This window comes from Zea mays, chromosome 8 (assembly GCF_902167145.1).
Source record: "Zea mays cultivar B73 chromosome 8, Zm-B73-REFERENCE-NAM-5.0, whole genome shotgun sequence".
NCBI classification, from domain to species: Eukaryota; Viridiplantae; Streptophyta; class Magnoliopsida; order Poales; family Poaceae; genus Zea; species Zea mays.
In genome coordinates this window covers 42,046,372-42,072,107 of record NC_050103.1, presented here as the reverse complement: position 1 = coordinate 42,072,107, position 25,736 = coordinate 42,046,372, and the positions used below count along the sequence as shown (strand labels likewise).

At 46.3% G+C, this 25,736-nt stretch overlaps 2 protein-coding genes across 4 annotated transcripts; one reads left to right on the top strand and one right to left on the bottom strand.

The window, feature by feature from the left end:
* Positions 1–13,688: 13,688 nt before the first annotated feature.
* On the top strand, positions 13,689–15,736 carry LOC115072893 (uncharacterized). Its single transcript, NM_001371076.1, has one exon. It carries the CDS (start codon positions 14,217–14,219, stop codon positions 15,570–15,572), a length of 1,356 nt encoding a protein of 451 aa, NP_001358005.1. The 5' UTR covers positions 13,689–14,216; the 3' UTR covers positions 15,573–15,736.
* Positions 15,737–16,030: 294 nt separating this feature from the next.
* On the bottom strand, positions 16,031–24,156 carry LOC103635125 (uncharacterized). Of its 3 annotated transcripts, XM_020542822.3 has the most exons (4): positions 23,841–24,096; positions 19,411–19,508; positions 16,974–17,027; positions 16,134–16,879 (listed from the first exon to the last, which is right to left on the bottom strand). In XM_020542822.3, exons 1-4 carry the CDS (start codon positions 23,940–23,942, stop codon positions 16,813–16,815), a joined length of 321 nt encoding a protein of 106 aa, XP_020398411.1. In that variant the 5' UTR covers positions 23,943–24,096; the 3' UTR covers positions 16,134–16,812. The 3 variants fall into 3 exon arrangements, with proteins under 3 accessions (XP_020398409.1, XP_020398410.1, XP_020398411.1); XM_020542820.3 differs by having other exon boundaries at positions 16,031–17,027; positions 23,841–24,156; XM_020542821.3 differs by lacking the exon at positions 23,841–24,096 and adding an exon at positions 22,781–23,783 and having other exon boundaries at positions 16,031–17,027.
* Between the last annotated feature and the right edge of the window lie 1,580 nt (positions 24,157–25,736).

Below are 25,736 nucleotides of genomic sequence, written 5' to 3'. Positions count from 1 at the left end.
CGACAACTCTAGGGTTGTCGGCTGGCTGCGCCCGTGCCATCCTGTCTCTGGTGGCCTTCGTCTCTGGGCAGTCTCTGGTTTGGTGGGCGCAGTCTTCGCCATGAAAAAGACAGTAGAATCGGCGCGGCGGCTGCGCACGCCCCCGACCCCTACCACGAGTTCCATTTCCGCGGCCCTAGGGGGATATTCCTGGCGGCGGGGGGCGTCACCAGCGGGGTGTTGGTTGGCGATGTTGTGCACCTGCTGCTGATTGCGGCCGTCTCGACCGGAGTCTGGCTGCTGAGTCCTCGTCCACGTGCGGCTGGACTGTGGAGCATCTTTGGGTTTCCTGTGAGACTCAACCTTGCGCTGGTGGAGCTCTTCGGATTTGGCATATTTTTCAAATAGCTGATATAATTCCTGGAGGTTCTTGGGTGGATCTCTGATGCAGTGGCTGTAAAGGACGCCGGCGCGAAGGCCACTGATGGTGTAGTGGATGGCGATCTGGTCGTCGACTGAGGGCACCTGTGACTTGAGTGTTAGAAACTTGCGGTAATACTCCCGCAGAGTCTATTTTTCCAGCTGCTTGCAGAGTGAGAGTTCGGCCAAGGCGTCGGTGTCTGGGCGGTACCCTTGGAAGTTGAGCAGGAATTTGTCCCGGAGGCTTCTCCAGGAGTCAATGGACAGCGTGGGCAACCTGGTGAACCAGGTGAGAGCTGGGCCTTCGAGGGCGATGATGAAAGACTTGGCCATCGTGGCGTCGTCCCCTCCGGAAGATGCAACGGCGACCTGATAACTCATGATGTACTGTGCTGGGTCAGTGCTGCCGTTGTACTTGGGATAGGTCCCTGCCCGGAAGTTGGCAGGCCAGAGTGTCACTTGCAGGTGTGGCGCCAGGGGACTTCGCTCGTCGAGGTAGTTGACCCCTTGGAATGGAGCGGCGTGTGGGAAGGCGTGGTCGCGCTGGGGGAAGTGTAGGTCTTCCATTTGCGCGCGCTGTTGCAGGGGTGGCCCGTGCTGCAGGCCGAGGTGTCCTTCGCGTATGTCTTCCAGTTGTGCGCGCTGTTGCGGGGGTGGCCCGTGCTGCAGGCCGAGGTGGCCTTCGCGCTGCATCAGCGCGATCTCCCGCTCGAGGTCCTGGGCCTTCTGCTCTTCGTCACGTATCATTTGCCGCACCTTGGCTAGTGTAGACACACGCTGGCGCTTGGCCTCCAGTATCTCTTTTTGCCTCTGGAGATTGCGGTTCTTGATGCGCAAGGCGCGCAGCTGTAGCTGTTCTTCCACCGAGACGTCGAGGACTTCGCCGTCCTCGGTGAGGTCCGCGCCCTCCGGGGGGGCGAAGCCTGGGGAGGTACGATTTGTCCTTCGGGGCCGCAGGTGCGGAGAGCGTCGTCTTCGCAGGTGCGGAGAACGTCGTCTTCAGTAGCCTCTTGGTGGGTGGAGTGGGTGAGGGCGAGGGCCTTGCCCTTTTTTGTGGCTAGCAGTGCTGCCTTCGCAGCCTCGTCAGCCTTCGCGCTAGCTTTCTTGGGTGCCATCGCGGGTGGTTTTTTCGTAGCACGAACGGTGGGCGCCAAATGTTGGAACTTGCTGCCTGGTGCAAGGGGATCCAACGGGGGTGAGTATTGACGTAAACAGGGTTCTCGCACGAGATGGCAAAAGCTCTGTTGATCTAGCCTCTCAAGGGCACTGTGCGGGGGTATTTATAGGTATCTGAGTGCCCAGCGTCCTGTGTTAAGGACGCATGTGCCCTCAGTCACCTAGGTTATCCCCGGAATATTCCCATAAAGCGGGGTTACAGACCGTAATTACAGGGACGCCTTTACAAATTAGGCCCGTAATGCGCAGCGGCCACGCAGGGCCTGTTACAATGGGCCGGATTACACGTGGGCCTCCATGCTGGACGAGGTCGCAAGATATGACGACCTCGTCACAGGTCTTCGTCCGGTGACGTATGGGACGAAGGGTGAGCCTGCCCGTTGTCTTGTCTCCGTTGGTCCAGCGATTACGGCGAAGGCATCGAGCGAAGGGTGGCGTCTTCGCCTTCGCCCCAACAGTTAGCATTCTGAACAGACAGGCCATCCAGTCAGTCAAGGAAGACCAGAAGGCCATCAAGAAGCAGAAAATTGTAGTCGAGCCGAAAGATTCGGCTCCTAAGAAAGGAAAGTTCGCCAGGATATCTCCTATAAAGACGAAGGTACAAGATGTGCCAGATAAAGCTACAGGCGCTGTTTCACCTTCTTTTGCTGATATTTCGGAAATTATGAAGGTAATGACTGAACCCATCCCATTTGCACTACTAAGTCCTCTAAGATCAGATCTGACTAGCCTATTGCAGTCAAAGGAGACCGCTTTGGCTACCGAGCGGAAAGCTGGGGGACAGAAGAAATGGTGGATGATGAACGTGACGCAAGCTATTGAACAGACCCCGCCCCTAGCTTCGATGAAAAAAAGCTATTATGCATGACGATACTGAAGATACTGCCGGGGCCGAAGCTAATGAAGCTACGCCTGAAACCGATAATCTTGCTACCACAATGTTGGAAATTGACAGACTTATATCAGATGTGGTTCCTGAGAAAGATGTTGCCGAAGCGGCAATTGATAAGGGAAAGGAACTGAAGAGACCTCTTCGGAAGATAGAAATTTTGACCTTCGGCCTTTGGGTGGCCAACAACTTTCCGAAGAGGATATATCGGAGCTAAAGGAATTTGCCATATCTTGCGGGTATCAGCACGAATCCATGCTTTTTGGCGGCGTCGACGAAGAGATTTTAGGATGTATTTGCGACCGCGTCAGAGCTAAAATCATAAGTACATTATCAAAGAGCATCGGATTCCCGAAGTTGGAAAAGGACATTAGCTGCTATAGAAGACAACATATTATTGGCAGCTTATTTTACTAAAACTTTAAAGTTAAGTTCATTTGCTATCTTTTCTTTCACCATGTCGATTTAAGTATTTTGATAATGAGATTCTAACTTTAATTCATCTTTCAGAGTCTGTTGTTGAGCAAGGCCTTGAAAATGCAATAGGATCACGAAGACAAAAAAATGAGATCGTTATCGAAGGCTTGGAAGATAATATTAAAAAACTTGAAACTTCTTTGAAAGAAAAAGACAACCTGCTGCATTTAGCTAAAGGCTCCCTTGCCGAAGCTCAATCCCGAAATGAAAATTGAGCAAAGAGCTGGAAGAAGCTCAAACACTTTTGGCAAGGAACTCGGATCGCTTCAATCGCGAGTCCGAAGCACTGAACGCGACGATCAAGGCCGAGGTTGAAAAGAATATCAAACTAAACGAAACAGTTAAAATTCTTCGAGATAAATGCTTTAGTTTTGCTACTCAATGCATTGTTGGGCGAAGGGTATCTTCAATTATGTTGGAGCCGCATCTGAAGAAGTTACCCTTTCTGCTGAGGATATTTCTGGGCTCTTGAATGTGTTGAAAAAGAGGTTGACGTCCTCAACAAAGTCATAACTGGCCATAGTGATTTCTATGCGCTAGTGGCTTTTCGTGGCACGACTGCTGCTTTCATGAAAGCCGGATGTAATCATGTAAGAGTCGTTAACAGGCCAAACTTCAGTCTTTCGCTGTCGGACCTAGTTGATATTCCAGCCAAAGCTCGAAGCATAGGCAATAGATTTATCACCCAAATCTGGGCGAAAGGCGGTCGAGAGTTGGCTGGAGATGAAGCTCGAAACCTGCTTAACAAAGTATAGAAAATATCTTTTCCTTTATGCTTTTATTTTATGTTTTTCCTTATCATATTCCTCAATACCCTTGCTTTTGTCATTCTTCAGGATGATGGTGCCAAAAGCTAGTGAGCCAAAGCTAGTTCTGAAGCGTTGAAGAAGACTTCGGAAGCTCCTTTTGTTAATATCTGTAGAAACACTTTTGGAAGCTCTTTGTGCAAGAAGGTGTATTGTTTGATAGAGAATTGTACTTAAATGTGAACAAATTGTTGTAAATATTTGCAAATGCTTCATAATGCTACTTTACCTTTCACTCGTGTGTTGTCTACTTTGCTGTGGACGAAACCAATGCTCGTAGCTTTTTTAGCCAAAGGCGAAAAACACCTTCCCTTCTTTTCATTCACATCAAAGCACCTTTTGAGCTAAATAAAAGAACGACCCCCTCATATACAACGAAGTGTTTTCCTTTCTTTTTCTGAAAAAACACCTTCATTTGAGACAAAGCATCCTCGTTTATAACGAAGCATTTTCTCGTTGGAGGCAAAAAACCCTCGCCTTTCCTGTTAATGCCCTTTGCTTTATGTCATGATGCGATGATGCGATGAATCTACAGATGCCTAATGTATGTTCGTATGAATGGAAAAGATGATGTGATGAAGTATGCAAATGTATGCCGAAGGTAAAAAAACTCACGCGAATACACACCCAGAGTGGTGTGGCCCCTCCATCCGCGCCGATTGTCCACTCCACCACAGCGGATGGCGCCCTTGTCGATAGGTTGTTGAACACCTTCACGGACATTTTGCCAAGCCGATCGGCCTACCTCTGGCTCGAGGCTGCGACCACTACATCGTCCTCAAGCCTGGCTCATCCCTTGAGGCGGTATGACCGTACAGGTACCCTGCGGCTCATAAGGACAAACTTGAGCGACAGTGCACTACCATGACCGCACAGGGCATCGTCTGCCGCAGCGACTCGGTGTTCTCATCTCTGATCATCCTCGTCAAGAAGCCGGACGGATCATGGTGCTTTTGTGTCGACTACCATGTGTTGAACACGCTCACAGTCAAGGGCGCATTTCCAATCCTGGTCGTCGATGAGCTCCATGGGGCACGCCTCTTCACCAAGCTGGACCTACGGTCGGGGTACCACCAAGTATGGATGCTGCCGGAGGACATCCATAAAATGTCCGTACCCACGACAGCCTCTACAGTGTTCCTGGTGATGTCGTTCGGACTGTGCAACGCCCCGACAACATTCCAGGCTCTAATGAATGATGTATTGCGCCCCTACCTTTGCCAGTTTGTGGTTGTCTCCTTTGACAAAATTTTGATACACAACACCTCTTGGGCAGACCACCTATGTCATCTCCGTGCCGTCCACGACACCCTCTGCTAGCACCGCCTCTTTATGAAGAGGTCCAAGTGCTCATTTGGCGTCGGCTCTGTCACCTACCTGGGCCACGTCATCTCAGCGGAGGGTGTCACTATGGATCTTGCAAAGGTCTAGGCCATCCACGACTGGCCCCAACCACGGTCAGCGCGGGCCATGTCTGGATTCCTCAGCTTGGCGGGCTACTACCGCAAGTTCGTCCACAACTATGACACCATTGTAGCACCCCTCATGGCCCTCTAGAAAGAAGGAGGGGTTCGCATGGTCTGACGAGGCGACCACTGCTTTCAGCGCCCTCAAAGGGGTTGTGACGTCCGCACCAGCGCTGACATTGCTGGACTTCACCAAGCCTTTCATTGTCGAGTGAGACGCATCTACCCATGGCTTCAGGATCATACTCATATCAGAGGCTCATTCGATCGCCTTCTTCAGTCGACGCCCCGCCATCGCTCTCTAGCGGCCTATGAGCAGGAACTCATTGGGCTTGTGCTTGTCGTGCGTCATTGGGGGCCGTACCTATGGGGGTGCCGCTTCGTCGTCAAGATAGACCACTACAGCCTCAAGTACCTCCTCGACCAGTGTCTAGCCACCATTCGTCAGCATCATTGGGTGGCAAAACTTCTCGGTTTTGACTTCTCTATCGAATACAAGTCGGGCGCAACGAACACGGTGCTCGATGCCCTCTCGCGCCGCGGCACCAAAGAGGACAACACGAGGGCTCTATAGGCAATCTTGGCGCCCCGTTCGACTTCATCAGCCGGCTCCGCCATGCCCAGGCCAGTGACCCCGCCCTGGCTACCATCCACGATGAAGTCAACGTAGGCACACGCGCTGCTCCATGGGCAGTGGCTGACAACATGGTCCTCTATGATAGGCGTCTGTACATCCCACCGTCCTCGCCCCTTCTGTAGGGAATTGTGGCAGTTGTCCACGAAGATGGACATGAGGGCATCTAGCGCACCCTACACTGGCTCCAACGTGACTTCCATTTTCCCAACATGCGTCGTGCTGTGCAGGACTTTGTGCGGGCATGTCCCACTTGCCAGCGGTACAAATCAGAGCACCTTCATCTGGCAGGTCTCCTCATGCCCCTACCAATCCCCACCATCGTCTGGGTGGACATCAGCATCGACTTCGTCGAAGCACTGCCATGTGTCAACGGAAAGTCGATGATCCTCTCCATCGTCGACTACTTCAGCAAGTACTGCCACTTCATCGCCCTCGGCCACCCGTACAACGTCGGCTCCATGGCGCAGGCCTTCTTCATCGACATTATGCGCCTCCATGGCATGTCACAATCCATGGTTTCCAGCCGCGACCCGGTGTTCACCTCACCATTCTGGCATGAGCGCATGTGACTCATGGGCACTAAGCTGCACATGTCACCCGCCTTCGACCCCCAATCGGACGACCAGATGGAGGCGGCCAACCATGTCATCATTATGTACCTCTACTGCTTCACGGGCGACCGTCCTCAAAAATGGTTTCGCTGGCTACCATGGGTGAATATGTGTACAACACGGCATACCAGTCCTCGCTTCGGGAGAGATTGTTCCGGGTGGTGTACGGTTGTGACCCGCCTTCATTCCGCTCGTATGATCATGGGGAGACGAGGTTTGATGCGGTTGCACGTGACATGGAGGAGCGCAAGGCCTTCCTCATTGATGTGCGCTATCGCCACGAGCAGGCACAACTAGTGCAGAAACGCCACTATGACAAGCAACATAGGCCAGTGACCTACGCGATCGGTGACAGGGCGCTCCTTCATCTACACCACGGTGCCCCATCCTCGCTGCCACAACAGACAACGGGCAAGTTGAAGCCTCACTTCCTAGGGCCATACCGCATCATCGAGCTCATCAACGACATCACCATTCGCCTGGAGCTGCCCCCACAGGCTCGCATTCATGACGTATTCCACGTGGGCACCTTGAAGAAGTATGTGGGGACACCGCCATCAGCCCCACCACCCATGCCCGACATCCATCATGGGGCGGTCGTTCCAGAGCTGGCTCAGGTCGACCATGCTCGATTGGCGCGTGGTGTTCAACAGGTGCTGGTCCATTGGCAGGGCGAACCGACGACTTTGGAAACCTGGGAGGACCTCGACAAGTTATGTGACACGTACCTAGATTTTTAGCTCAAGGACGAGTTGGACCATAAGGGGGAGAGATGTCATGTGGGGCCGCACCTATGTGCGCCAACAGTGAGCCCGCGACACCAGGAGAGCTGAGGCGCGGGTGTCCACAGGTGGGCGCGAACAACAGCTCGCCTAAGGAAGGCATGACTAAGAAAAGTATCACCTCTAATCTCCTATCTCCTTGCATTCTTTAAGCCTATGGCTAAGGAACACCCCGCGGAGAAGACGGATAGCGACTACGAACTATGTAGCCACGGTCCAGCTGCTCGAGGGCTCAACACACTTGACATTAAGTCCATCCTTCTTCGGGTCGTCCATCAACTGCATCTTGTGGTTGGCACCACATCACTTGCACGATCATCATCTCTCAGTCCTAAATGATATGCAGGATGCATATGTATGAATATGATGGAAAATAGCACAAGATACTCCAAGTACACACTAGCGAACTATACATTAACTAGTCAGACACGTAAATGACTATACACAAACGCTAGTTATCTATACGTCATCGGGCACACGAAAACAACACCACTGGAAAGACGAAAGACACGTCCTATACTTAACCAGCTCAAACACGACATCACAAGTACAAGCTTTTACCCCATTCACTTTAATCATTCATTGGTTACTTAATATTAAACTAGTTAAGTACACATAAATTTCCTATAACTTATATATAGACAGGCTTAGTTAAAAAGAAATAGTCACTTAATCGGGTTTTACAATCATTCACAATATTCTAATTCAAGCATACACCCAAGAGATCACACATGAGGAGATAGTTTAATCACAATTAAATATTATATTACTTTAATGTGGTTGGTTACTTAGTAACATCCGGGATTAGCAAAAAGCTAAAGAGAGTACATTACTCATTTTGTTTCTCCAAATATATAACTGCACTTGCTAAGTGTTGATTAAGCCAAGCTACTTATTAGACCTTAACAAAATTAGTTCACTGACTTAGTGAGACGTGTACTACTCACTTATATATCCCTAATTATATTAGTCACTATCATTATTACTCATGTTCAATCAAAATCAAACAAGCAAGCAGTCTACTGAAGACAAACACGATGGAGTGGAGCAATCAATCACAACCAACATGTTTAGGACAACAGCACTGCAGTTACTTGTTTCAATCATAACTCACAAGATATTCATCCAAAAATAGTGAACCAATACTTTTTGGAGAGGCTGAGAAATGCTCTTCAACTTTGGTATTGTCGTCTCAAGGTGATTAGACACTTAGCAAGGTTAAATAGTGATAAATGACAGCTCTGTCCAGATTTGGATAGATTCGTACTTGCGAGTTCTGAAATTCATAAGTAGAGACTCATGCATCCAAACCAAGTGATCCTAAACTTTCTAGAAAGCTAATGAAATTGTTTACAATTAATTTGTGAATATCTCAGGTTGATTTAATATGTATCAAGGGTAAAAAAGCACTATGAAGGCCTTGGTGTCTATATTTGGACAGAATCAGTCTTCACACTCTAAACATCTATAACTTGACCTTTACACAACAAAAAGGATGATTTAAGACTTTTTGGAAAGATTAGTAAAAGTACTACATAAATTTTATAATCACCAAGAAATGGTTCCAATTTTAATCAACCTAAACAATATAGTTTTCGAAATCTATTCAGACAGTGGACAGAACACAACAATCAATTTGAAAAATTCACAACTCTTAAACTATCAGGCCTATGGTCATGAAATTTTAATACAAGCAAGAAAATAAAGTTATCTATAACTTTCCAATGACCATCGAGAACTGATTCTAATATTAACTTAAGCAAACATGCAATTTTCGAAATCTATACAGAATTTGTACAGATTCAGGTTCTGAACTTGTGATAAGCACAACTTCCAAACTATTAATCCCTAGCTCATGAAATTTTAGGAAGAGCTAGATATACAAGTTTGCTACAACTTTTATATACCATACATCTATATAAAACATGTTTTACTTTACTCAACTACCGGCGTAATTAGAATTGTATGTGCAGTCCAACAACAAGTATTTTGACTTAACTTCTAGTTATCTTCTATAATTATCATGTGCTTGACACTTCAAACAATATAACACCTTATATTAATTTAGAGCTGAAACCAACTAATATAACAAGGCATTTATATTACCAAATGATAGGAATATACATAGTAACACTAATAATTCTTACTGATGAAATACTAGAAGAACTAAACATATTCTTTGCACTACAAATTTTACCAAACTCCTTATAATTCCAGCATTATATTAACCAAAGAGGAATGCCACTTTCTTTAGTTTAGTAAGTAGAGTATTACTTGTCATGATACAATTCTATCACTATACCTTTAGAGCAAAAGACCTAAAGTGCATATATGCTAAATGCAAATGGGCTAAGAAGACAATATGAGTAGTATGGACATCATCATTCATGAAGTATATTTTACCAACACAATATTTATTCACTTATACTTCTCTAGTTGTTTTAACATTCAACCATAGTCATACAATAGGTGGCGTGATTTCTATGAAATCATGTCATCCATTCTCCATACAATCCACATTAACAAAACAATTCTAATCGAACTCGTCAACTAGTCAATTGCATTCTAACCTGTTTTTCATACCAACACTACACCACATACCGCATGCATAGAATGACTCATTCACATTTCACATATATCTATACCCAACATTCTCCGCATCGTTTGCAACTTAAACCTAAGATTTACTACAAAAACATAGGACATCTACTTCAATCACGAATATCATCATCACACCACATCGACTCGATTCAAAATAACCATACATGTTTATCATATGAACATAGCATTTCAACAATCATCCTAAAACAAACTAACTTCATCACACAACTTGCATTACGAACCTACTTGACCACCCGAAGCATCTACTTGAAATCGTGAACACAACCATACTATGACACACCACCGAACATTCCAACCATATCCATTCAATCCATTAATCAAGCCGATCAAGAGGGACATGCTTCGGCTCACCATAGACAAACCCAATCGATGTTTGTAAGAACGATGATGATTTCGATTTGCGCATAGCTTCGAACACCAGACGAGCGTAGCACGGCTTGCCTTCTTCTCCACATAAAACACGGGGTTCCTCTCTCCACAAAATACACACATACACATAATTAATATATGGAAATGATGTCGATGTGGAATCGAACAAGGAACATCATGGTCTCATCGGGGGTGAACGATGTTGTGGACGGGGCTGTCCACAATACAAAGATGACGATGGGTCCTAGGCTGCATGAATCAACAACGTTGTTGTCCATGACATAGTGCATTGATTAAAAAGTTAGAAATCTTTCTTCATCAGCTTACTACTGATGCATTTATTAAAGTTGGGATCTTTATTTGGGCAATAAGGAGCCAAGGACTAGAACTAGATGCCGATTGCTTTTGCAATATTCATGAGTTGTACTACCAGATGAAGGCCACATTAAAAGAGCAATATCATAATAACTTTGGAGGTTATACCTTCGTGTATCGGTCAGATGCTAGGCATCTCGTGCCAACCTTTCGGAACAAGTGGCTAGGTAATTATTAAATGAGTACATGAATATACATGGAATATAAAAGAGTTCATACATAACAACTCGATCAAGATATCTCTCAAGATATCTTCCTTCCTGATGTATTTCTATTAACTTTACAATTGTACCTTCGGTAATTGTAGAGAGAGAATTACAACAGAGATGTCGTGGAGAGAGAATTACAGAGCAATTGTATCGTCCACCAAAAAAGGTGCTTTATGCAGGGCACTGTTCATCTATTTATAGGGAGTCGTACAGCTTCATACGATATTACATTCATGCCCTCATAGATTACACACAAAGATTACAAATATCACTTGGACAACACTGTCATTTACTCCTAGCAACTTGGATAACACATTCTCCTTGTATCATCTTCCTGCGTCGTTGTAACAAAGCTGACTTCGTTGTGCTTCCACCGTTTTGCGTCGAAGCTATTCTGATTTCGAAGTTCCTGTAACACTTAGTAATATGCTGATAACAAATGATTAGCAATGTTTTTAAGGACCTTCGGAAGACGAAGGCCCCCAACAGTCACGAGAATCTAAAGACCAACTTCGTACCTAGAATCTGAAGTCTAAGGCAAGTTGTGCCCCTGATCACTCTTTTTTACCTAATAATGTTCTCTATTAATCACTGTGACTTGCTGAGGATAATGTGATGGGACCTAATAGGTTTCCCTAGCTTTGTTTACCCCACCCCTTGCAGACAAATGAATTATTGGATAGACTTACTATTGCTCTACCTGTTTTTGTGATTAATGTTACATTTGAATTATGATCATGTTCCAATTATGTTGTTGTTTTAATTATTGTTCATGACAAGATCATTGTGTTAATTGGAATATGGAGCTTAACTTGAGATAACAGTGCTACCACAAGGGTGGTATGGGACATCCTTGGCTGACTAATTAGGAAAGCTAGTGGAGGACTACCTTTTCCGAAAGGGGCAAGGGCAGTAGAGGAGTTGTGGTATAGAGAGGTTCTCGGATCGATCATGCTATGATGGCTTTTCGGATGAGGGATTCCTATATTGCCCTTCTCAGAAACCGTAGTGGGTTTTCTGAAACTAGTGGAACTTTGTAAAGGCCTCGTATAGTGCTACCCTGCCTCGTCTCCTCGGCAGAGATGAATGGAAAGTCGCGATCCCTTGGCAAATGGGTAACACAACTTGTGGGTAAAGGGTGCAACCTCTGCAGAGTATAAAATTGGTATATCTGTCGTGCTCACAGTCAAGAGCCACTTAGAACTCTCGCATGATTAACTTATAGAACTAAACTTAATCTGTCATATGCATTGCATTGTGGGTGTTATTATTAATTGTGATATCTTATTTAATTGAGTTGGTATCTACTTATACTTAGAAACTGCTAATAAAATTTTGACTAACTCTAAAAGCAATGCTAAGCTTTAACCATATTATTTGGTAAGTCTTACACTTCACATGAGCCCCCACAGTAAGTGAGTGTATCCACATTATTCTCCACAACTTGTTGAGCGATGAACGTATATGAGCTCGCCCTTGCTGTACTCACATTCCCCCAGGTCAAGGACAGATACTACAAGATGAGGAACATGAAGGATGTTGTGATGAATTCGTGAGAGGTATAGCCCGTCGTCTCCCAGTCAACTATGGTTGTTGAATTGTTGTCTTCATATGATGTATTTATTTATCTATTTTATACAGAACTCCATTATATATTAAAGATGTGATATTCGTTTATTTAGCATGAGTCATCATATGAGTGAGACTTGATACCAGCACACATTTGATTCACGTCCGGGTTTTGCACCTTAATTCCGAGTGTGACACATATTTTATTTATAACCCAACTATTATATATTTTCTTCTCTATATTATTCATATATAGTACTACACGGTGACTAGATAGATTGGGGTGAAATTAAATTACGCTTTATATGGCGGGCAACTGCTCTTACGTACGGAAGCATACAGAAACAGATAGCGTGCATGGCTGCAAGCTTATATTGTCTGTATATGTGTATAGGGCTGTTAGAATGAGTTTTACCGGATACCACTGCAAATAGCCTAAGATTACAGTGGCCCATCATCAAATTAATATAACCACTAGATCTAAAAATAATAAATCATCCAATAATTCTAGTAGGAGGTGGCTATTAAACTTCGGGTGAGAGCCATGTTTTTCATTCATCCGCTCTTTTATAGATTAATTTTTTTACAAGCATATAATTTATTACACGTACTCACATGTTAGCTGTTTACTAAAAGCGTCTCTGGTCCTATTCAGCTCCATCTCTATACCATTTCTGATATCCAAAAAAAAATTCACTATGCATGCTAATTATATTATCAGTTCTGATCTTATAAAGCCGAGAAATTTTGGATTAAAATATGGGAGATGCATTATCGGATCCCGTCTGTTTCCATTACTGAACTTTTTTAGGGCATGTTTGAATGAAGGCAGGAACTGTTGCAGATGATCAATTATCATATAAATTAGACAATCATTTCAGGTGCAAATCGTTTCAATGAATAAATCCTGAACAAACGAACAAACCCTTTGGTCTTATTTGACATTAGTATTCACCGTAATCTATGTGTATTAAGGTGGATTATGGTATAACTTAAACTAGTTTACACCTTAATACATCTGGACGGGAGTATTCAAACATGGCCTTAGTGAATAATTGGAATGTCAGTTGCCATTTGTCTCCCCAGCTGAGCTGGTGAGGTCGATTGGCTAACGGAGATGATGAATTGATGGCTCACATAATAAGGAAATATCACAAGTACCAGAGAGCGAGGTTTGCATATGCATACACAAATTCAAAATAAATGGAAGAACACAGCGATTTAATATAACAGCACGAGATTGTTAATTCCATGTGAAGCAAGCAATTACAGAATGATCAGTCTACAGGTATTAATAGCCTGTTACAATCACATTAGCATCCTACGACTACGACCATGCATGTCCTCTCACTCTCAGCCCTCTTCGTTCAGGTTTACAAAGGTGCCCGCTGCATTTGGAAAGTTATACCGCGTGATCGTCCATGCCGGATCTCCTCGCATTAATTGCGTCGCGAGCAATCCAGCCTCCGATCCGAGCTCAGCTCAGACGATCACCTCCGGGCAATCAGCTGCTGGACGCCTAGCTGCCTAGGCAATCATCATTACAGAAAACCCGTTGAAAGACCGTGAGAGCGAACTGCCTAGGCAATCGGTAATCGCCGGAACATGCATGGAAGCCTACGAGGCCTAGCCCCTCTAGCCCCTAGCCATGTCTCGCCCCACCACCGTGTTGCGTTTGATCCGCCGGCCGCCGCGGCACGCAGCGCCTCCTATATACACGCCGCCTCGCCTCTCCTCTTGCCTGCATCGCCAGACTCGCGAACTACTCCTAGCTAGCATCCGATCACTAGCACGGCGAGGGAACAGGGACCGTGCGGAGGAAGATCCCAATGGGCCGCCGCAAGGTTTCCATGGGGATCATCCCGAACCGGCGCCTGCGAATCTCCACGTTCGGCAAGCGGAAGGAGGGGCTCAAGAAGAAGGCGAACGAACTCGCCGTGCTCTGCGGCGTCGAGGTCGCGCTCGTCGCGGCCCCGGCGGACGGCGATGGCGGCGCGGCGGACGTGTGGGAGTCCAAGGAGGGCGTGCTGGCCCGGTACCGGGAGCTCGACCCGGAGGTGCGCGCGCGGCACACGTTCCGGGAGTACCTCTACGCCGAGCTGAGCAAGGAGGAGGCCAAGCTCGCCCGCGTGACCCAGGCCGGGCCCGACGGCCTCGACTGCTGGGACAAGGCGCTGGACGGCGTCGACACCGTGGAGGAGGCGCAGAAGCTGCTCGAGACCATCGACGCCGCCATACGGGACGCGGACGACAGGAGGAGGGCGCTGGGCTTGCCGGTCGACGACGACGACGACGAGGACGGCGGCGCTGGGATCGTGCTCGAGGGGATCGCCCCGCTCAGCTCTGCAGCCGTCGAGGACGGCTACCTGCTGGACGCGTTCGGCGGCAACGGCGACGCCAACGACCGGGCCATGGCCACGTGGGGCAATAACGGCTTCCAGGAGCCGTGCAGCGCCGCCAACATGCAGTACGGCTTCCAGCAATTCAGCAGCAGCAGCAACGGGGCCACGGTGGGCTACGACTACGACCTGCAGATGGTGCTGGACATGTACAACAACGGCGGCCCCGCCACGGGCGCCTACTACTACCAGACGCGCGATGCGGGCACAATGCAGGACGGCTACGGCTTCCCGTGCGCAAGCACCAGTGCCAGGTACTTCGGCATGCCTTCTGCCTACCAGATGCAGCCGGTGGTCGGCAGTGGCGCTGCCGAGCCCATTCTGGGCATGTCGAGCGCCGGCGAGCCATGCCACGCCATGGTACCCGTGCCAGTGGAGTACCCCTCAGCCCACACTAGCCTCAACTACGTGGACACGCAGGCGACACACGGTGTCCACGGCAGTGGTGGCACGTCCTTCGCTATGGAAACTAGAGGTAGCTTCATCAACGCACCACCAGCCTTCTCTGTCGCCACGAGCACCGGTGGTGGCGGCGGCAACTTCGTAAGCGCGCCACCAGCAGCACCCTCCCAAACAATGGGCGGCACCGTCGACGACTACACGCGAGCCCAACCCCTCCCTATGAGCCGCGGCACCGTCGACGACTTCACGCGAGCCCAGCCCCTCCGCATGAGCTACGGGGACGATATGACAATTGCCGGCACGTACGCGATGCAGTCCGGCATCGAGGAAGTGCATTACCTCAGTGACCTAGCGGACAGTCAGCTGAACCTATGGGGAAACTAACCTTTCATCTGCTGATCTGCTCGAGTAAGTACGTACTAGTGTAGTGTCTACTGTCTAGCGTCGTAGTAGGGTCAGATGCGCCACATCAGGAGTCCTGCAATTTTGGGTGACACAAGTTTGGCCGCCAGGTTCTGCTGATGCCCGGCCAGCGAGCAAGGGACAGGGTCCAGGCATATATATATAGGCAGCCCGTCCGTCATCACCAGCACCAGGTGAAGACGACGGAGACTTTGTCAGTTTGCCTGCCAGGCTAGATTAGAATCAGGCAAAACTGTCAGTTTTGCACCTCTGCTTGGTTGATGGATGGAGCAGACGATTTTAGGATTCAGGGGGTTTAATTTGTTAGCCTGCAGAGTTGCAGAAAATTTTGTACCCTAATCTCCGAAGATTATCCTGGCAATCATTCAAATGTGATATACAAATATACAATTATACAATCATACACACCCCTTTGTCTCTTTCCCTCATCAAATGCATAGCTTCAACAATGAAAATAGACACCGAACGATAAACAAATCCAAACAATATCTGAACCTTGAAAGTGCAAGTGACAGAGACTGCTTAACTTCTTAATCTAATCATAATAAAAGCACTGATATCATCTACATCACATTGCATTTCTAAGATCAAGATTAATTAGTGTCCCATCTTCTTACAACCTAGTGTCACATAAGTTCATCGAACGGGGCAGGCCACCACTAGAATACTGTTAATGGTTACTAAATTACGAACGGGCCATGCAACATGCTCCCTCCCTCCAACCCAAAATAGTATTCGTTTTAGGGTGTCAATAGATCCGCCAGGACGAACAATATATTGGGAAACAGGGAGTATTATTTATGGTCATCCAAATCTACGCAAAAAATTACCAGATATGTGATGATCCTCGACAAACTTTGACTGGTCACACCGTAATCTGATCCTCAACAAAATCCGCGTCATCAGTGTATAGAGCTCTGGCACTTAGCATCCTGGGTTGACTTTGGACAAGAGAGAGGCCTTTGGTCCAGCTGTACACCCACAGCTTCTTTCTGATCCTGTTGAAGCTCGTCAGCATGTACATTAGAACGCCCTTGTTCTCGTTCATGCACATCACATGGATGGGGGCTCTGCACCTTCATTTGAACTGACCTCAGAAGTGCGGTTCGTCTCAGATCTCCACCATAGCACATGTCATTAGGTGAGGATGGGATCCAGCCTTCCTGTTCAGTGCCACAACCACGGCGAGCAGGGGAGCAGATCACTGCTGGGAGGGAGCAGCTTGGGAGAGGGTATGGACTTGCAGAAGAGAACCAAGTGTGTGGCCTCTGAAAACGGTGTGCAGATGAGATTAGACTAGTTGAGGGATTACCCAGTACATCTGTTTGATTCCCATTGGTGTTTACTTGAGTGTCATAGTACCTATAATCATCTGACTCTTCTGACATAGGTGAGTACTGCATACTCATCTCATCCCTACAAGGATGCAAATAGAAGTCTGATATTGTAAACCATAAAAATGCAATTGATAGAATTGTAGTTAAAGTAACACAGCAATTGGAGTAAAAGAAGATGCATGCAAAGTTCAGTAATTTTGCCAACACAAGCAGAGATACATTTCAAAGATATTTACAACATCATTGATAGCATGAAGGATATTCTGAATTGTAATATATATCGAGTTGGTTTGAAGTACCAGTAGAAATACCAATATGTTTAAGTATTCAGTCCAGAGTTATGCTGGTAGGTGCTTTGCAGAGTTATGCCTTTCAACGGGTTTAGTATAGAGAAGTGCTAGGCCAAAGTACGATGGGTCAAGTTTATACCATATTGAAGGAATTATACTTAATATGTTGTTAACAGTAATGCAAAGAAATCTAATTGTCAACATTTATGACTGTCCAACAGGACAGTGAAAGAACTAAGTATTGCATATAATGCATGGATGTAATGCATTGAGCCCTTGGGCGACACAAATTGAGTTCAAGACTTGGGGAGCAAGATGCCCCAAATACATATGGCAATACACGATTAAAATATCCTTAATACCAAGTATACTCTATAACATCTCCCACAGTCATAACAGGAGCGTCACAAATGATCAGACTAGCTAGAGAAGAAACCAAAGACTAAACTCTCCCACAGTCATAGCAACATTACAATGTGGATGCTGTGACTGGAGTAGAAACCAACAAGTAACTCATGCAGATATAGCTCTTTTAGTCATGGAAGTAGTCAAGATCGAGGTGGACATTGTTGAAGCCATAGAGGGAGGCGCTAGTCCAAAACATCAACAGAGGCACACGAGTATACATAATCAACAGCTTCTCTCTGACAACCGCAGCAAGACAAAGAGACGGTCAGATGGCAAAGGTAGGCCATGCTACTCGAACACATTGACAAGCACTCACATGTCCATCTACAACACCAACAGCGTCATCCTGGAGGTGGCAGCAGTAGGAACAGACTCTAAGACTCAGGCTGAGACTGAGAGCCAACCAGAGTAACGAGGACCAACAGTATGGATGGCTTCCTGGATTGGTGGTAACCAGGAAGATGGCTGAACCACGAGCAGTGTCCTGAGAGTCAACAATCAAAATGTCGAGGGATCGGCAAACACGGCAATGCAACCCCGATCTTTGGACAGGGAAAAAAATAAAAGAACACAACAGCGTGACAACCAACCACCACAGTGGCGACCGTGCGTCCTCAACCACGGTGCCCTGACAGCCCCAATGGAAGCAGCTCCGTGTCCCCAAGGGCCTCCGCCGCAGCTATGCGTTCATGCTTGTTCATGCTCAAAGGCAGCAGCAGTCGCGTGCCGAGGAGGGCTGAGGCAGATCAGGCACGGCTAGAGAGGGTGTGGCAATTCCCGACGATGGCCACTTAGCAGGACAGCGTAGAGAATCAACAATGACAATAGTAGCGTGGTAACCCATGGATGACGGCGACTTGGCGAGCCATCCTGATGATTTGTTGCTGCTCGACAATAAGGTGGCAGATCGATTATTGGCGTATTGGCAGTAGTGGAAGCGTTGACTCAGGATCAAAACCTAAACTCGTGGTTAGTGAAAGCAAACATGATTGTGTATAATGTGTGGATATATTGCATTGAGCCCTCGGGAGGTATAAATGGAGTAGAAGACTTAGTAGGTAAAACACCACCTCAAAACACAGGATTTCAATATCCTTACCAAATATATACTCGAACACACAGGTTTGAAATATTGGAAGCCGGGGCCAAAAGGTATATCCATCTCAAGAAATAATGAGCTGTGCTTACATTCCCCCATTGCGCACACACATGTAATATTGCTATGAGATTAGCTGACCCTTACTGCCATGGTAATATCCAGGTCTCACAGGCTTGGCCTTACCCAGGCTCAGTGCTTCAATGGCTAAACCAAACCATGTCAACAATGTTAAAGGAGTAACATGTTGATTGGATTGCTAATGTTAATTGGGTAGTGCTGGTGAAGCTCCTTTTCACTCTACCGTACCACATGTAATAACATATACGTAGGACAGCTTCATAATCCCACCATTGAGAGCCAATCCAAACAAAGCCCTTCAAGGAACTAAAAAGGCAGTGTTGTTCATTAACTACAGACCCCTTCTGTTCAAATAAAATTACCAGTGAAACTCAAAAACAAATTCTCTCTTTTGTATGACCTAGAATATGAACCTGACCTGAAGAGTTCCAGTTTTTATTATGATGAAATATATAATCAGCTTTATAAAGTTACTAAATAGTGAAAATGTGACACATATCAACTTATAAGGATAACGTGTGTGATAGGACAAATAGAGAAAATTTTCTTAGGTAACGTGGATGTATAGAGAATTAAGGTATGAATACCTAATGCAAGAAGCATTCTCCACTCTCATTGGGGACCCCATGATATTGTCAGGAACTGAATCTCCAACGGACAAGCCATTCATGCTGGATGCCATTATCTGCAAGAGCCCATGCAACAGTTACCTGATGAAGACTAAAAACTGAAAAGGGAAATAGGAGAAATAAAACTCCGTCTATGTTGTCTCAATATAACAGGTCACAAGCCCCGGTAAAGGAGTAGGGTTGTGATAGGCTTGGCGAGACAACGTTAAAACTAACCATTTTAATAGGGATGAAACATGAAAGAAATCCATTAGGGAGTAACCCTCTTAGCAATGCGCCATATCAAAATCTAGGTATGGTGTTAAATGGGCAAGGGCTTGGTCAGCACCCACTTGGTGATGCATCGTCTCATGATCTGGGCATGGTGTCAAGTGAGCAAGCATCGGATTGTTACTTCCTTAGTGGTGTGCTACATCGGCACCCAATATAGTGAAAAATACGCAAGGGTCTTGACATCGACGATGGGTATGAAATGTAAGGAAGCTAGTCTAACAAACTAGGATCCTTTTAGATAGTTGGAATGTAGGGCCGCTTATAGGTAAGTTAAGTTAGTTAGTTGAAGTTAAGGGAGTTAAATGAGACAATGACTAGGAGGTGTCTAAATATCTTATGCGTCCAAGAGACTAAATAGAAGGGTCAAAGGCGAAGAAGGTAGACATTACCAGCTTCATGCTTTGGTACATAGGGACAATTGCAAATAAAAATGAAGAGTTTTAATTGATAACAGACTCAAAAACGGTGTGGTGAATGTGAGAAGGTGAGATAGGATTGTCTTAGTCAAGCTTGACGTGGGTGATTTGGTCTTGAACATAATTAGCACGTATAACCCCAAGTAGGTCACGATGAGAGTGTTAAGAGACATTTCTAGGAAGCCTTAGATGGAATGTTTGAAACAGACCCTAGAGCTATACCTATTTTTGAGAAGCTTTTCATAGGTGAAGATCTCATGGTCATGTAGGCACAATAAGTGCACATTTTGAGGTAGTTCATGGAGGTTTTGGTACAGTCGCAGGAATCATGAGGGATAGGGAGTCTTAGGGTCTGTTTGGTTGGGCTATGACTGTGAAAAAAGCTGATGTGAGCTATAAGCTGTGAAAAAGCTAAAAACTACTTGTGGAAACCACTAAAAGCCACTAAAAGTTTTTCTATATATAATTTCACAGTTCCATCCAAAAGCCGCTAAAAGCAAGTCCAGAGGTGCTTTCATTTTTGCACTGTGAGAAAGTCGGCTTTTAGAAAAAAAAACTGCTTGCTTGATCCAGCCCTTTAGTTTGGCTTTTAGGGGGCAAAAGCCAAAGCCAAACCAAACACACCTTTAGACTTTTGGGTAGCTTTTAACATATTAACAGCCAACACTTTCATTAAGAAGAGAGAATCCAATTTAGTGACCTATAGTAATGGTCAACACTCTAGTCAGATTGACTTTGTCCTCACAAGAAGAGAGGATAAACGAGCATGAAGTGTGTTGTCTCTCAACATAAGCTTGTGATGATAGTTTTTCGTTTTCAGGTGTATGTCCATAGAGATAAAAAAAGCTAAGATCATGAGAACAAAGTGGTGAAAACTAAAAGGAGAGACGACAAAAGTCTTTAAGGGAAGGACCATAAAAGACGGCAATTTGAAGGAAGAAGATGAAGCAAATAACATGTGGGAGAAGATAACAACCTGCATCAAAAGGTGGCCTTAAAGGTGTGTGGAGCAACAAAAGGGAGTGGAGGCAAAGATAAAGATACTTGGTGGTGAAACGAGAAAGTCCAATGGACTATTAAGGGGTAGAAAAAAAAGCTATAGACATGTGTATCATGATAGGAGTGTGAACAACATAGAGAAGTACAAGACAACAAAGAAGATTGCAAAGTGAGCTGTAAGTGTGGCAAAGGGTAGAGCGTACGAGGATCTTCACAACGAAGGAAGAAGACAAGAACATATATAGGATGGCTAGGGCCTGTGAGATGAAGTCAAGGAACTTCAACCGAGTTAAGTGCATCAAGGATAAAACAGGGCACGTCTTGGTGAAGCAGAATGAAATCAGACATAGATGGCGGGAGTATTTTGACAATTTGTTAAATAAAGAGAATGAGGATACAATCTTTCAGTTGGATGACTCTTTTGATGACACCAATAAACACTTTGTGCATAGGATCCAAGAATACGAGGTAAAAGAGGTATTAAAAACGATGAAAGGGGATAAAGCAAAGGGCCTTGATGGTATCCCAATTGAGGCATGGAGATGCCTCGGGGACATCGTTACAGTATGGCTAACCAAGTTATTCAACCATAACTTTCGGTCGAACAAGATGTCTGACGAGTGGAGAAGTATATTGATACCAATCTTCAAGAACAAGGAAGATATTCAAAGTTTTGCTAGTTACTTGGAATTAAGTTGATGAGCTATACTATGAAGCTATGAAACCGAGTTATCGAGCATCGTCTAAGAGGAATACCGAGGATCTCTACGAACCAATTTGGTTTCATGCCTAAAAGATCAACCATGGAAGCCAGTTTATTAATAAGACAAGTGGGAGCAGTATAGGGAGTAGAAGAAGGGTCTACACATGATTTTCATTGAATTAGAGAAGGCTTATGACAAAATACCAAGAAATGCTATATGGTGATATTTGGACAAATATAAAGTTCCAATGAAGTACATTATACTCCTTAAGGACATGTACAATGATGTTGTGAGTTGTGACTAGTGTTCGAACAAGTGAGGGAGACATATGCCTTTCCGGTTTGAATAGAACTGCATTAACTTACAACTTTGAGCCATAACCTTTTGTCTTGATGATTGATAAGGTCACAAGGGACATACAACAGGATAACTCTTGGTGTATGTTTTGTGCTAGTCTGTGAAATTCGAGTAGGACTAAATAGAAAATTAGAGTAGTGGTGGGAGACTATAGTCCAAAGGTTTTACAATAAGTCAGCAAGTAGAACTAAAACCGAATATATGAGATGTGACTTCGACACTATTACACATGATGAAGGAGTTGTTAGTTTGTAAGATCAAGTGGTGCCTAGAAAAGATATCTTTCAGTATGTAGGATCAATACTACAAGGAGACGATGATACTGATGAAGATGTTAACCTTAAAATCAAAGCGGACTAGATCAAGTGGCGTCAAGCATCTGGCGTTCTATATGACAAGAGGGTGTAATCGAAGCTAAAAGACAAGTTTTATAAGGCAACGATTAGATCTGCTATATTATATGGTGCAAAATATTGGCTTAAAAACACAACATGTTCACCAGATATATGTTACAGGATGGATATGTTGCATTGAATTTGTGGCATACAAGAAAGAATTGAGTCCAAAACAATGACATACGTGATAGACTAGGTGTATCATCAATTGAAGAAAAGCTTATCCAACACCGGTTGAAATGGTTTGGACATATCCAACGAAGACCTCTAGAGACACCAGTGCGTAGTGGATCCTAAGGCACGATAGCAATAGAAAGAGAGGCAGAAAAAGGTTGATGTGGATATGGAAAGAGACAATAAAAAAGACTTAAAATGATGAAATATACCCAAATATTTAGCCTTGAACATAAGTGTATGAAAAATAGTTATCTATGTGCCTTAGCCTTGACTAGTGGTTTCAGTTGGATTTTAACTCTAGCCTACCTCAACTTACTTGGCACTAAAAGGCTTTGTTATCGTTGTTGATGGAATAAGAGAAACAATTGAGGATTTATAGTAAAATGCAGGAACCTGTGAATGTCTTCAGAATGTATAAGATCTGATGCTAAACAAAATCCTAAAATGTCAATGGTTAGCCATACTTTTTTGGCAGCTAAAGGACACTTATAGCCATGGAAATTTGATCTGTATGTATTGACTTTTATTGAAACAGCAACATATCTCTGTATAAAAGCTAAGATTGTCTAGAAATACGCCAATTGTGTGGTATTTTCAGAATGACAATCGCCTTTATTGATGAATCGAAGAAACATACACCTCCGTCGTTCTGCTTAACCTAACTATGGCCTAGAATACAAGGTGAGATAGAGTTCGGCCCTGATATGATTTCCAACGACCAAACAGGATGCTGGAATGGAGCTAAGCACTTAAGCTCAGTCAAGTGTACCCGCAGCAAACGATACAGATGATTTGGATGTCCTTCTGCAAATCATGAAAAGCGGCAAATTATAGGGGTGGCCTTCCCCACCAAATAGTGACGGAGAAATTCAGTAGGCATCGAGAAGATTAGCAGCGGCACGACCCATGCTCATCCTGTGCCCCACCCACGCGTTACAATCTCCCTGTTGGTTCGTTCGTAGACCCGAAATGTGTGGGGACTGGGGAGAATAGATGGCTCACTTCGTGCCCAATCGCGGAACCAAGTTGCTCGCATGAGACAAACTGCCAGAGAGAGACGGACGGACCTCGGTGAGGTAGCGCTTGTGGGAGTGGAGGTTGTCGACGTAGACGTCCTCCTCCGGGTCGGGAACCCTCCCGCGCTTGCCGCTGCTGGGCGCCGGAGACATTGTGGCCTTGCCTGCGCCGCCGCCGACGATCTGTGCAGTGGAACTGTGGAACTTTGGAAGTACAAGCTCCCTCTGGGTCCGGGCGAGCTGTGAACTTGTGATGCAATGCAACAAAGCCGCTTCCCGTTACTAGGGGGCCTCCCCGCCGCTGTCGCTCCTCTTTTCTATCCTGTCCCGTGTATTGAGATGCGTCGACGTGTCGACCGCGCGTGGGGCGGCAAGAATCAAGGGAAAGGCCCGTCTCGCTTTTCTCTTTTTTTCCCCGCCGTGTACTCGTGTCGAGCAGACGAGAGGAGCTCTCTACGTGATTGAATTGATGAAATGTGAGCTGCTTTTCTGCATCCAGGATCTGAAGTTCGCCGTCAGTCGTCACGTTCGCTCCGAACTTGTTGTTACCGCTGGGAACGTGGACCAGGTTTTTTAAGCCGGTATGTACATGAGCTCAAAGCACGATCTAGCGTTAAATAATATAGACTGGCCTAGTACGATCTAAAGATAAACTAGGAACGTGCCCGTGCGATGCCATGGAACACAAATTGTGCCCCTCCTATGGACTTAGGGCCCTGGCGATGAACGGCGTAAGTACAATAATGACGACAAAATCTATGATTAAACATAGATACAGAACGATATAAATATGTCTACCCAAATAGATTGAAATGAAATCACACAAATAATTTTTAAAGAGTAAATATATAATGCTTAATCATAAGCAAATATGTTGACAGCTTGTACACTAATCTAATCTTTTTAACAATATGTTTTGTCGGCGTTTCGAGATCGGGGGGTCCCTGGGCCGACGAGTGAAATGTCGCCGCGTGCCCCATCTCAGATGGGTCGGCGCGAGACGGAGCGCGAAGGGGAAAAAGACAGCCGGAGCGAGAGAGAGGTGGAAATCCCGCGGCCTTCGTGTTCGTCCCGCGCCCAGGTCGGGTGCGCTTGCAGTAGGGGGTTACAAGCGTCCACGCGGGAGGGAGGCGAGCGGCCTCGCGCAAGCGCCTGTCCCGTCCTCTTCCCCGCGCGGCCAACCTTCTCTAAGAGGGCCCTGGTCCTCCCTTTTATAGGCGCAAGGAAAGGATCCAGGTGTAAAGTAGGGGGTGTAGCAGAGTGCTAACGTGTCTAGCGGAGGAGAGCTAGCGCCCTAAGTACACGCCATCGTGGCAGCCGGAGAGGTTTTGGCACCCGGTTCCGTGTGGTGTCGTGGCCGTCGGAGGAGCGCTGGAGCCTGGCGGAAGGACAGCTGTCGGGGCTGTCGAGTCCTTGCTGACGTCCTCTTGCTTACGTAAGGGGGCTGAGAGCCGCCGTCGTCATAGAGCGTGCGGGGCGCCATCATTACTTGTCTGGCGGAGCGAGCCAGATAGGACACCGGTCTTGTTCCTCGTAGCCTGAGTCAGCTTGGGGCAGGGTAATGATGGCGCCTCCTGTTGACGTGGTCGGTCCGTGCCCTAGGTTGGGCGATGTGGAGGCTCGTCCGAGGTCGAGGTCGAGTCTGTCTTCCGAGGCCGAGGTCGAGTCCGAGCCCCTGGGTCGGGCGAGGCGGAGACCGTCGGCGGAGGCCAGGGCTAAGTCCGAGCCCTGGGGTCGGGCGAAGCGGAGTTCGTCGTCTTCAGGGGCTGAGCCCGAGTCCGAGCCCTGGGGTCGGGCGGAGTGGAGTTTGTCGTCTTCCGAGGCTGAGCCCGAGTCCGAGCCCTGGGGTCGGGCGGAGTGGAGTTCGTCGTCTTCCGGGGCTGAGCCCGAGTCCGAGCCCTGGGTCGGGCGGAGCGGAGTTCGCCGTCTTCCAGGGCCGAGCCCGAG